Source organism: Athene cunicularia, assembly GCF_003259725.1.
Source record: "Athene cunicularia isolate RWA chromosome 12 unlocalized genomic scaffold, athCun1 chr12_part1, whole genome shotgun sequence".
Classification (NCBI taxonomy): domain Eukaryota; kingdom Metazoa; phylum Chordata; class Aves; order Strigiformes; family Strigidae; genus Athene; species Athene cunicularia.
In genome coordinates this window covers 14,477,418-14,491,216 of record NW_020799116.1, presented here as the reverse complement: position 1 = coordinate 14,491,216, position 13,799 = coordinate 14,477,418, and the positions used below count along the sequence as shown (strand labels likewise).

The following is a 13,799-nucleotide window of genomic DNA, read 5'->3' as shown; positions in this document are numbered from 1 at the left end:
TTTCAGCACTGTTTATCTAAACCAATTCTAAGCTAGCGCCAAGAACTTCAGGCTGCATGCAGTCTTTCCAAAACTCATTTCCTAGCTTACCTTGATGGGGGTAAGAATTTTGGTACTTGCACCATTTCATCTTTGTAAGTAAACTTAACAACAGCATAAGGACAAACATGTCTTGGTCTTCGCCTTATCTCATCAAAGCCATATTCATAAAAATAGTACTAGAAAAAGAAGTGAACACAATGTTAAATTAGAAGTCTGGTAAACTGTATTTTGCAAATATACTAACAATCCATGACCCTTCTTCACTGAAAGGTGTACTCTTTCATGGGAATAGCTTACAAAATACACCTGATGATTAATGATTCAAATAAACAAAGGGAGTATGTCTGAAACCCATTATGCCAAATATTAACTGGCATATAAAACAAGTTATAAGTTACTATAATAAATTACATTTATGTTCCTTTTACCAACAGCCTGTTTCTTCAAAAGCTGATACCTGAACTAAGGAAGCTTATGCTGTTCTCATAAGTACTTCATAATACAATCAATTAAGGTAATTTTTTTACCTTCTCCTCCCCTCCTTTATCAAACACTGACAGGATGGACACTATTTCAGAAGCTAATCAAGAATAAAAAAATAATTTTGCAACATTTATTTGAAAGTATATTCTTGATGAGGTAAGGGACAATTAACAAAACCAAAAGAAGTTTCACTGAGAAAAATAAATATTGCTATGAGTTTTGGAGTCTATCCTTAGTTCAGTCACAGAATTCCAATATTAAAGAATAATGTCAATTAGGGCAAGTTTGTAAAGAGAAATGAAAACATACACTAATTTTCTAGCCATCTGATTCAGTGCCCAGCCCTGATTTACAGAAGTCAAAAGAAGTTGTAATACTGAAGAGAATGCTTTCAAGTAAGTATCCTGAAATCTATGGACTTGATGGAATAATATGATTGCAACTGCAGGAACAGAGATGGAACAGCTAGCAAAAGAGATACTCAGAACTGATTCCATTCCTCCTTCACCATCTCCAAACCTGAGAATTTGGCATGGAAAACAAATGAAACGGGAAAAAAAGAAAAAAGCAAAAAGCTGTTCTTTGCTAACCCTGTTTTCCCTTTAAGGACTCTCACTTTAAGGACCCCACTAGCCAGTTCTACTTTTACACTTCAAACTCCATATATTATCTCCTCTCCTCCCCAGCCTGCATTCTAGTCCCCACGTACATTCCCTAGCTATATCATATTCCACCTACATCCCAGTCTGAAAGAGATCTCCAATAGGGTCCAGGCATATAGAAGGGAAACAAGAGAGGCTGACATGTTGTTCTGCAATTTCTAATGCAGGCATTTGTTGGCTACTGCTAACATAGACCAGACTGCAGCTTTACAGGACATGCTTCACCTTTGTTCTATCTTCAATGATTTTATCTCCATAATTTCAGAAGTTCTGTTGATAAAGTTCTTTTATAAAAAGTTAACGCATGTTCAACTTTCCTTTACCTGAGTAAGTTCGTAGGCTCGATAAGCCAGCAAGGAGGTTACTTTATTTGCATTCTTTGAAACATGACATTCATGCTTTGGTGTTGGATCTAACGCACTCTTTACTGTTGATTCCATTGCTTTCATACCGATGTGGTCATATATGCTTTTCATTTTTCCCTGTAATAAAGCAGAAGAACTGTACGCCTAAGTTTTTCTCCTGAAAACTGGCAAATTGCTTCAAGTACCAAAGGAAGTAAGATCAGGGAAATTGAAACAGGTCATTAAAAAAGCCATTTATAGAAGTACATTATGCATACTTTCAAAGAAAACAAGACATCTTCGCCTTTCATAAAAATTTATTATGTTTTACTTAAGCTCAATGTCAACATCAGATTTTAAACCTGGTAGGGTTCTAGCTTCTCTATAAGCAGATAATTGCATAAATGGAAACTGAATGTTAGGTTAAAACCACCTTTATTTTATCAGTAAGCAATATAATCCTTCAAGAATAAGCAAGATCAATTTACCTTTATTATTTTAAAAACAATCACATCTCCAGTTGCTCCAGCTTCTAGAGGATTAGGCTGCAATAAATCAGCATACCTGGAGATATATACACCTGAGAGGAGTATAAAAAAACCCACCACATTATGCTGAATGTTAGAACGTTAATAGAAGTTTAAGCAGCATTACATGGGAATTAAAGCTCAATGTATACCAAACAAAGATACAACAATCTTTTTGGAATATGATCAGAGAAAGGTGTAAGGGCATGTTCACAATTCATAACTTCAAGACAGTAGAATAAATGTTTACTTGCACCAACTGCACTATGAAACACCACAGCAGAATATGGACACTAGCTCAGTTTGAAAGGAGCACACCCACATTACTGAAAGTGGTGTGACCAAGAAGACAAGCCATGCCCACAGGCTATACAGATACTGCTTTCAGGTGGTTTTTTTCAAACAGCTGAGATCCTTCTGTACAGTGTCCCATCGCATAATGTGGAGATAAGCAGTGAAGGCATGACTGAGAAGTAAGGCAGGAAAACACTGTCATCTTTCATTCTACACTGTTGACAAAAATATAGTTTTGAAATCATGAACTGATACACAAATGAAAAGTTAAAATAATTTCTTGCTTTTCAACACTTCAGCCATAATGTCATAGATTTTAAGGCCTCAAAAACAAACTATAATTCGCTGGTGTAGTTAGGTACCTCAGATCAAGTAACTGTAACTGAACTCAGGTACTCACAAAAGCATCCACTTTGCTTAGGTTCCTCTCATTCCAAGTCTGTATTAACTACTTTGGTAAATTGTTCCAGAACCTTTACTGGCTATAACAGTAAAAAAGTTATATGCTCATATACCTTTGTTCTCCCTCCATTGCATCTGTTCTGCTTTCAACATTCACATTATCACCTCTGTATCATGTTACTCTTACAGAGGATGGCAAATTTTTCTTAATTTTCTATTTGAAAAGCTTTGCTAAAGGAACTTTGTATCTTGCACTTTCAAATCTCTTAACACCTTGTGACTTTTCCAAGTCTCCAATTTATCGATGCTCTTCTTGGATTCAAGAACTTTAGTTCTATCTACATCAATACTAAGATTAGCTACTATTTCCATCAGGTATTTCTGAATGCATCTACATGCTGGATGTACACACACAGTGAAGCACACAGCCACAGATTACATTAGTTCTTTGGCCTCCCAATTCTATTGGGAAGACATGATATATTGGTTTGACTTAAGTCAAAATAAGAATTAGGTCTCCCCTTTGGGAAAGGGATTTAAATTAACTAGTCAAAAACAGAGTTATGAAATTGCATTCTGATGTCAATCTACTTTTCTAAAAATCCTTAGCTGTGATGTTCCTGAAGTGACAGAAAGTTTACACAACTACATCCCATTATCTGCCAACTCATACTGAGTAATACCAGCACATAGAATCAAAAGATACATTACCCATGGAAGGGCTGCCGAGAATTGTTATTTTGGAGTGGCCCACCTGCAGCCCCTTTTCGCATATGCTTTGGATCTGCAGAGAACAGACATTTTTTTAAGCATGTCTACCAGGAAAGTCAGAATGTGAACAGAACAAACAGTGAGAAACAAGAGTTACAGAATTTTGATTGAGCTAAAAAAAACCCCCCACAACCCAGAACAACCCCCCCAAAAAACCTTTATAAGCAAAACTACTCAGCGGTAAGACTAGTTTGAATTGCTGTATAAACTGTTAAACTGTGCAATTCACTCAGTATAAAGCAGTTGCACAAACTGACACATATCTTAAGAAAAAAAAGCCTCCCTATACCTTAAACATACATTATAAACATTACTTGTTTTTAACACACAAAGCAGAAGTAAACCTGCCAAATAATTAATACTTAAGAAATCCTGGCTCTATAATAACAGAATAAGCACAGAAATTCCCTTTCCATCACTTTCATTAAAAACATATGAACAAAGAACATACATAAAAGATTAGATCCATTTTCTAATATTACAAGTTACCTTCTTCTTAAGGTAACCTCTTCTTGATGCAGAAAAATCCCCACCACCAAAAATCAACTGCAATGAAAACACTCAACATCCCTTTTCAATTAAAAAAAATGAAACCACAAACACAAACCCAATAAAACCCCACATGCCATCCAGAAAATCTATCCTTTTATTTATAAAATCAAGCCTAAACCAAAGAAGATACATGACAGATACATGTAAATAGAGCACCATAAACAGCAGAGAATAAAGGATTTACACAGTGACATAATACCGTATCTCTTTCCCATCCTTCTACACCTTCCAGTGCTGAATTTTTCAAAAATAAAGACTAGTAAGTGTGTCAATAAAATACATTAAGTTTAACAAAAACAACAAAAACTCTTAACTGAAAAAGAGAAAGCATTTATATGCAGTTTTGTTTCCTTACCTGAGGTCGATCAACCATCAGAAATGCATAGTTTTCAGAAAGCTCTTTTTCTAGACGACCATCAAATTTCAGCTCTCTGCGTTTTTCTGTGAACTGTTATTACAGAAAGTTCTTAACACATGCAGACAGATTACTGCTGTCACATTCAGGTGTCAGTGTTTTAAGGCCCATCTATGTTAGCAGATCCAAATGCAGAAAAATAATCAAAAGATAACTTGAATGAGACTATAGTACACTAAAATTATATTTAAAAAAACATTATACCCATGAGAAATATTATTGGCTTAACCTGCCCAAAGATTAATGTTTATTTTTTAATGAAGGGACACTCTTCAACCAAACCTATGCAGTAATGTTTTAGAATTATCTTTGTAGCATAACTATCTAGAAGCACCCAGCTCAATGCCTTCTGTATGATCACCGAAATTCCAGAAATAAGATTTTTTTCTCTTCTTAGCAAACAAACCATTATCTCTTACACTGTGCATGTACTTTAGCAGTTCGCTGCTACTGAGGTGGTTTTCATCAATGGCAATATTCCTCAGCTGTGACCATGAATCATAAACGTTATAGTAGCAAAAAAAGAAAATACTTTGCAATTTACCTTACAGGTTCAAGATACTAATTTTCCATATATGAAGCTTTTTGGCACTGGGACTGAAAACTTCACAGTTATGAAAGCAAGCCATGGCTGGATTTAAGAGACAGCACATAAGTACAGCAGAAGTGTGCTTCAACCAAGCTGCTCCACTTGATAGTTCAAATCATCAACTCAAATTTTAGGTACTACTTCATGAAAAACAATAAAATTACAGAGACTGTGTAAACTTAGTATCAGAAAAATATTTTAATCTTCACAGGAAGCATCAGGCCTTTCAAAGTGAGATACTATAACATCTGTGTCTTCAGCCCAGGTCTTAAAAAGACATAAAAATTAAGAAAATTTTTGAAAATTAAAAATGTACAGAGATAAGTGGTGCAAAATACAGTTTTTCTTTTAGCCTTTTCTAAGTATCTGGCAGGCGAGATTTTATGTCTATGCAGCAAAAGGCTTGCCTGAAAAATAGCTGCTAACATTTTTAGGGATTTGAGTTTACCATTAAATATCAAGCACATCAGTAAAAAATAATCTCCAGGTCTTTGCCTCTAGACTCAGAAGAAACATTAAATTTTATTTGACTTGTACCTTATGCATAAAGAGAAGCCACAAATATACTCACTTCCTTTTCCAACAGTTCACTATGAACTAAGCTGGCCCTCCTGTAATTAAAATTGGACACTGAACTTGGTTCCAAGTAAGATGAATGCAGAATCTTCAAAATATCCTCAAATTCTCGAGAGCCTACAGTTAGTGGCTGAAAGAGTGCTATAAAAGAGAATAAAACAATAAGCTCCAATACACATCTGAAAAATTTCAGTTTTCCATTCACTGTTTATGCATAAAGACAAATGGCTTATGATTCAATTTAGAATACAAAACACCTAAAATATTTCAAAAAGACAACTTAGGCTAGAAGGTTTAAGTTGCTTCGAATTACAGCACCTTAAAAAATTCATTTCTTTATGCTTTTTAAATATTACTCTTGAACAGCTCGTTCTCAGAAGCTTATAAGGGAAGCATATTAAGTCTGAATTTACCCTTTGAAAACGTCTGATATGTATTGCAAAACAGTTTAATTAAAGTTCTATAAGTTTAATTACAAACTAGCTCTTTTAATTAAGAAACAGGAACAAATTGTTCTAATAAAAGCCTTAAGAACCGTTTCATAGCTTAGCCTCTCTTTAGAGCCATTATGGGGTTTTCTGTTTGTTTGTTTATGGTAATAAGAATAAATATGAATAAATTCAATACTGTCTTAAGAATTCCAGTAATTTCCTATTATTAAAAAAGACACTGCTTGTGTTCATGCTTTATGATCTGATCCCTTACAATAGCTGCTTTAAAAGGAAAGCCCTTCATTTGTTGTACAAATTCACCTCCTGGGCAAATCTTTGCCTAAGTTCACACAGTAAAGTGTTCATCTCCCCAAGCTTCTTTATTTCTCTTTGGGTACCAAAAGTGACAAAGTGATCAAAAAGTAAACCCCAGAGTGGGCCAGCAGAGAATCTGAGCACCTATTCTGAGAATAATGTCTAGGAAGATAATACTCCTGGGGGAACTGAACTAGTTCAGTAAGTATGGCAAGTGTTTTCTTCCTCAGTGTAACTTCCAAAATACTCACAAAAAGTACAGTATTTTTGTGGGTTTTGCAAACTTCAGACAGTAAGTACTCCCAGCAGATATTTCTGAGACTGCTTTTGCTCTTTTTGTAGGAGGGCCTGTTTTTCTCTATAGAAATAAACCCCTAAAACACCACTACCTCCTGAAATAACTAAAAGTTACAATAGTTAGGATAAACTACAATAGTACTAGTCTCACATAAAATAATCTTCCATTACTCTAACAGCAAATTAAATTTTATTACATCTTTAGAGTGCATCTCCAACTTCATTAAATAATACTGTGGTAGATTTAGATAGTCATCTTTTCCTCATTTGCAGGAAATATTAACTGCATTAGCCTCAATATAAAACATGTTCTACATGAAAAGTGAACTGGTTTGTGTCAGCTAACAAAAGCTGCATTTACATAGACACTTTATAGTGTAATATCACACCTGTAAACTAAAGTAAAGCAATGATTCCAACACCAGCAACCATGAATAATTGAGTTTTTAAGAGTGGAAGTTATGAAAGAGATTAAGAAAACTTTTTTTATATAACATCCTTTTTTATAACAAAGACTTCATTCTTGAAAGACTGACAGCAATATGGGAGTAAAGATAACTGGAAGTGAATTAAATTCTCAACTTAGTATTACTAAGATTGAATGCACTTGTACTGAAGAGAGAAACACCTATTAGTAAAATATAAAACATGCCTACTATAGATACACACATACTGCAAAAGCACTTCATGTCCTAGCCCATCCCCAAACACCTCTTAGATCTTTCTGAGGGGGAGTTTGGAAACCCTAGTGTTGTGCATGTCTCACATACTGCCAATTTCTCTTCTGTCTAAAAGGTCCACTTAAGTCAGAAGGCTACCAATGCCAGCTGCTTGTCCGAATTTCCTGTTCCCTCACAGGGATTAGTGTACCTTTCCATGTTTTCCCCTAGAAACACATGCTCAGTCAAACCCAGCCTACTTCTTCCATCTTGAGTCCAAGCAAGTAGAAAACTCTATAGGACTAGCTAGAAATCTGAGCAACCACAAACTATACACGATGGCTTGCCCACTTCCCAGATGCAAATCTAGGAAGAAGCATATTATTACATCAACTAAGACCCTGTCATTCATTCAGGTATCGTCAACTACGTTCCCATTTGTGTTTGAACGTTTCCTGCTTTGTGGAAAGTTCTGACAAGCAAGCTGAGACAGACTTGCCAAAAAATAGCAAGTCTCCCTGTTCTTCAGCTAGGGAGAATGTACATAAACTACTATACAATTAGGTCTCGACAGATTTATGGAAGAGCTCTACTTAATGCCTTAAATACAGAATACAACAAATTAGAGATTGAAGATTGATGCATTTTTTTCTTCAATTTCTTAGCAGAGGACTGGAAGTACGTTTTACTGCTACTGTTACTTATTATTCAATAACATACATACTTTCTTGTACTTCACCAAATTTATACCCAAAAGACATCATCTAAGTTCACCAGTGACACTACTGAAGCTAGAAAGGCTGTTGCTACCTTTGTAGTAAAGACAGATCAAACAAAGTACTTGGGCACAAAATTAAGTTCTGTGATTTCATTTTTTCAATTTGTTAACATATAGAACATTAAAACTAGACTGATTCCACCTTATTGATCACATCAGTCCAAAACCAAGACTTTACATCTATCTTTTAGTAAAAAAATGCTTAATAATCCAAAAACTTCACAGTAATGGAATTTCTATTGCTTTGATGTGTACTGCCCACTCAGTACAAAGTGAACAAGAACAGCAACTACACATACAATCTTGCCTTAGTTTACTTCATGCATAAAGTAAGAGTGATCGGTTTCTTGATCAGGTGTAACCCATTGACTGAGTAAAAAGGAACATGAATTAAATTTGTTGAATGTATAATCCTTACAGAAGTAATAAATTACTTGGTTTTAATATTGCTTATAAACACTGAATTTTATCACCAAAACCTCCTATCTGCCTGCCACCTTTCCATATATAGTAGTGGCAGATGACCCACACTTGGTTTGAGAAAGATAGCACCCACTAAGCATTTCTTCTTCAGGGGCAGCTAGCTAATTATGTATCTGTGGTATTCTATTTCTGACTTGCCAAAGAATGGATGGAGCAAGTAATGTCTGGTAAACTGATTGCAGGACAGCACTCTAATTATAAAGCAGAAAAATAAGTGACTTAGCTTTGAATTTCAGATAAACTATCATATAGAAGTCAACAAATCTGTTACAGAGTGCATGGCATAAACTGGTTTTTTCCTTCTCTAAGGATGACTCCTCAAACACACTCATCCCCTACTTCATGACAGGCTCCAACTCACTTCCTGTTTATTCCAGAACTTGAGGCGCTGCAGGCTTTAGGTTCTTAATAAAAACCTGAAACATTACCTAATGAGGCAAGTAGCAAGGCAATACTTTTAAATGTCATCTAAGCATTGGTGCTAAAGGGCAGCTATTTTCTAAAGGGCTAAGGTTACTATAGAAGGACCTGTACCTCACTTACAGGAGTTGAGAAGCAAGAAAAAAACCCTAACCCAACCAAACCCAGTGATTCCAAACTCACAATGGATGAGATTATTAAGCTTATCTCCAATCCTACATCACTTCAAAGACTAGTAGTGCGTACACACGTTTTCCAGGCTGACTATACAAACCTGATGTGCGTATGCTGTACCTTCACTGACCCACAAAAATTAAACAACAATTTATGTAAGGACTAACTTGCTGTATCCTTGTAACAGACACAGTTCAATTATTGTGCTTTTGCCAGCCCGTTCTGCATAAGCAAGTAAATAAAATACTGGTTTTGTTCCGTTTCTAACCAGTATATTGGAACATATGTAAGTATTTTTAGGTGGAAGCTCAGTTTAACTAATACACTACCGAGTTTAGGGATGGACATTAGACCACATGTTTGGATACCTGTAATTCCCTAGAGGCTTTACATTTCTCTTTCACAGCTGTCTGATGCTTCAACTTGAGAAAACTGAGTTTGGAATCACTGGGTTTGGTTGGGTTAGGGTTTTTTTCTTCTTAAGTCAGAATGTGAGGACGATGACAGAGACATTCTCTTTAAGAAATGCTGAACTAACTTTTAAGGGAGGTAAATTACTTATTTTATTAACGGGTAAATTGGCAGAATGCTAGCACTCTTCACAAACAAGTGCTCCTGCTACAAAAACTCAATTGAGAAGCACCATTTTAAATCTTCATTTCTTAAGACTAAGACCAAGATTCTGTTGTGTTAATGAACTGTAACACTGCTACTTTTATGGTATTTTCAGGCCAAAATACATCTTGCTCTCAAAAGGTCTAAATATCAAGGAGTGCTTAATGAAATCCCCAGGTAGAAATATCCAGTAGCAAATAGCAGATATGCATCTCTACCAAAAATACAGAAAATTAGAAACGGCAAAACAAACCATCAAATACTATTTAGTAGAAAAGGGACAATGTAAACCTCCAAGAAACTATTGCTAAGATTTTCATGGATAAAAGCAAGATGTTTTTTCTTCTACTCAGTCTGAGAAACAGCAGTCATTTGTTAAACTGGTAGACTACAGAAATAAATGTCCAACCTTTATCAATAAGCAATCCCAGAAGTCATTGGTTGCTACTTCAGCATGTTTTTGGGAGTGGTCTTTTGGTATAAGGATCACTCATACAGTTAGTACAGTAAGGAAAAAAAAAATGCTCTTCCAGTGCTTTATCTTGGAAATTTTTTCCCTCATCCTATTAAACAAGGATCTTTGACGTGTCAGGCAGACTTGGAAACCTGAGCAGATCTGACAATTAAATTAGAAGAGGCCATGACAACTGGCTGTAGTACTAAAATTAAAAAAAGAGTTAAGATACTCAAGTGTAACACCATTACTAAACTGTGTGTACCAAGAAAATGGAAACTTTCAAGGCAGTTCTAAGTAGGAAAACAAGTGCATGCACACCTTCAAAAATAAATCAGCCAGCCTTTCTTACAGTTTGGGGGAAAAAAAAAAAAAAAGGGGGGGAAACCAGAAGAAAAATTCTCTGTGACAACAACCACAGTTAGTTTTAAGAAGTATGTTTCCACCAGATGCATTTCTCCACATTAACAACGTTCTTTCTGTTGACTTTCAGTCCCTTAGTCTTCAAATAGAGGTGGGAGGTAGACATGAATTCCAGAAAGGCTAAATAAGCAGCTAAATCCTAAGTTTTCTAGGATTTGTCCCTTAAATTTTTACTTTGCAGATTCAATTTTTAATTGCTTTACAATCAAAAATTGTTCCCAAAACACATTTTGGTGCTTAAAATAAGAAAACCAAAACACACACACACACAAAAAATCCAAACCAGAATAACAAAGTCATCCTGTACAGATTTTATAGTATGTACAAGATGGATTAGTGTTCATAATCAAGATAGCAAGTACCTCTCAGGATGGTTTGTCCAAGAACAAAATGGAGGTTTAGAAACCAAGACAAGGACAACTCCAATACAAGGAAGAATGAAGGAAGCGTCCATGTTTATTATTCATGCTGGAAATTAGGATCTAGCCAAGAAAGCTCTTCTGAGAGGGACAGATGATGCCCTGATTGTTATTTAACAAGATGTATTTGAACAGTGGTGCTAAGCATGTTGCAAGCATATGCCACTACAATGTCAGATGATCAATTCACTGCTGATCTTCTAGTTTAATTGCAGAACTGATTTAATGGCATCATTTCTCAAATGCCAATGCTAATTCCAGTAATGATCTGGTTGTCCTCAAAGATTATGTTGGCAGTTTTTACGCTAGCCCACTTTTGCTACTCTTGTCTACCACATGCTCTCACAGCACTTGGCATTATGGCATCTCATAGTGCAAGACCAACAATCAGCAACCATAATCAACTGTAAGAACGCAAGCACCATGGGCAGAAAGTTCCATTTTGAGAATTTTGGGAACTGTAGATCACCAGTATGATTAAAATGCCCAAGCAGCTTTCTGTAAGCTGAAAGGGAAAGGGGAAAAGTGCAGCACGCTAAAAAGTAAGCCCTTAAGAACGGGTCAAATGACCTTGACATTAGCAAGTAAATTTTAGGTGGAGTAAGAATGGCTTCCCCTTCTATTCTAGAAGCCACAGAAGCCTGATGTTTTAACTACCTATTCTAAAACTTCGTACACACTGTAGGAGATAGTTCTGGATAGACCAATGATGAATTAGGTGACCCAAATAGGTATCTTGCAGGTTTTAATTCACACTAGAAGCAAATGCTAGAGAGGAACTTCAAATGTCTGTGGTTAACTATTAAACATTTCTTCTAAATATATAAAGGTATTCAAATGCAACCACACTTGGGTCTGACATATGGAAGTGCAAGAGGCACCATATTTTATTCAGACATTTTTCTCTCAGATGGTTGAGACTCTTTTTTTTTTTCCTCCAAATCAACCCAGTCTTTTTTACAATGAATCTCTGCCAGACTTGTATCACACCTCGGAGGGTGGCAATAGTAAAGAAAGGGAAGAAAAGGAAAAAGGGGACATTATTGCCAAATATGGATGAAGGGAAAGACTGGATAATGAAATAAACCTACCTTCATCTCTTCCTTACAGAAGAAAGCATTTCAAGAAGTTAGATGTTAGACTCTTCTCTGAAGAACTAGAAGCCTATGCGAACAGGTATTTTTGTGATACGTGCTAAGTTACTGACCTGATGTTGCAAAGGTCAAGAACTGAGATAGGTTTCAGGGAAGAAATAAGACATGTCTTCAATGCCACTTAACAAAATCAAAGACAAGCAGAAGCCAATGAAGTCTCTCGATAAGTAAGAAATACCACAGGCTTTTAGAGGAAGAGTTACTTGAAAACCAAAAAACAAACCCTGGACGCTTGGAAGAGGAATGCTTCCAAGGCGAGGCACGTGAACGTGGGATGTTCACTTTCCCCCTGCCAAGTAAGGAACTTTCACTAGATAAGAACAGTCTTCTGCGTATCATCAATGAAGGACAACTCTGCTCAGTGCTTGTTAGTCTACCCTAAACAGGATTACACCCCTTTCCTACAGAGAGGTCAGGGGAAAGAGAAAAGCGAACCATCTTCTCTGCATGTCCGTGTCCCAGAGAACCATCTTCTCTGCATGCGACTGCCATCTCCAGAAGCGGAGCCAGGATCAACACTCATGCCCACCCTGACAGCATCCAGCTACTCCGTCCTTTTAAAGCGACGGTCTGAAATTCAAGCCGAGATTTTTTGGGTTTTATTTTTCTTTTTTTTTCTCCTCCTTCTGACAAAATAAAAATGAAAAATAGAAGAGGGAGGGGTAGGGAGAGGAAAGAATGTAAAAGCCTGACACTAAAAAAAAAAAACCTTATCCCCAGCAGCCTCGCTAGTCTGAGCCATGCCACAGCCTCCTCCACACCCGCAGGATTTTGCATGCAGTTGTGTGAGGTGCATAAAGAGCCTGCCTAATGAATAAGATGAAGAGGGGAGTGAGGGAGAGAAGGAAGGGAAAGGGAAGAACAACCTTTCTTTTCTCTGCTCTTCCTGGGGATCTGAAAGTTCCTCCTAACAGGCAGGTCTTCTGGGGGGTTAGAGAGAGGGGGAGGCCCCCCGAACACACCGCTGGGCGGCTGCTGCTGCTGCTGCTGCTGTTCATTTGCCGTTGAGATGCTGCTCCTGCGCTGGCTGCTGCTAGTGATGCTGAGGTTTGGGGGGACCTTGTCCTCTGCAGCAACAGCCACCAGCAGCGCCTCCCCAGTGCTACTGCTCTCAGAGCGTCCGCCATTTTGTGTGGTGTCCTCAGCGGCTCCTGCTCTATTACTCTCCACCCGCAGGAGGCCCGCGCCGGTCTTCTCCGTCCGCTGATGCTGCTCCGGCTCCATCTCGCCACCACTGGGGATCACGGCATCCGCCACTCGCTCCTAGCGCCGAGAAGGGAGCACGATAACCCGCGCCTTCTCTTCCTCCCCACCAAACTACCCCTTCCTCGGCGCCGCGCACCTCCCGCTGCCGCCACTGCTCCCCCTCCGTCCGCTCGCCTTACGGCAGCCGCGCCGCCCCCTCCCGCGCGCTAACATGGCGGCGGCGCACACGGGAAGGGGGCGGGGCCCCAGCCCTCCCGGCTTAGCCAATCCGGCCGCGGCGCAGGTTATAAATACAGGGGCAGGCGCTCGCGCCC

The 13,799-nt window shown here is 37.7% G+C and overlaps 1 protein-coding gene across 5 annotated transcripts in view; it reads right to left on the bottom strand.

Annotated features, from left to right (window-relative positions):
• The window catches only part of FAM208A (family with sequence similarity 208 member A), a 31,351-nt gene extending 17,676 nt beyond the window's left edge, over positions 1-13,675 (bottom strand). For 3 of the 5 annotated variants that reach the window (XM_026857306.1, XM_026857307.1, XM_026857308.1), the window contains exons 1-7: positions 13,146-13,674; positions 5,653-5,798; positions 4,433-4,525; positions 3,466-3,538; positions 2,020-2,111; positions 1,511-1,669; positions 91-218 (exon numbers count right to left, since the gene is read on the bottom strand). In XM_026857306.1, the coding sequence (XP_026713107.1) occupies positions 91-218; positions 1,511-1,669; positions 2,020-2,111; positions 3,466-3,538; positions 4,433-4,525; positions 5,653-5,798; positions 13,146-13,503 (1,049 nt within the window). In that variant the 5' untranslated portion in view covers positions 13,504-13,674. Of the gene's footprint in view, positions 1-90; positions 219-1,510; positions 1,670-2,019; positions 2,112-3,465; positions 3,539-4,432; positions 4,526-5,652; positions 5,799-13,145 lie in introns of all 5 variants that reach the window. The other 2 variants (XM_026857309.1, XM_026857310.1) reach the window with 1 other exon arrangement.
• Positions 13,676-13,799: the final 124 nt, after the last annotated feature.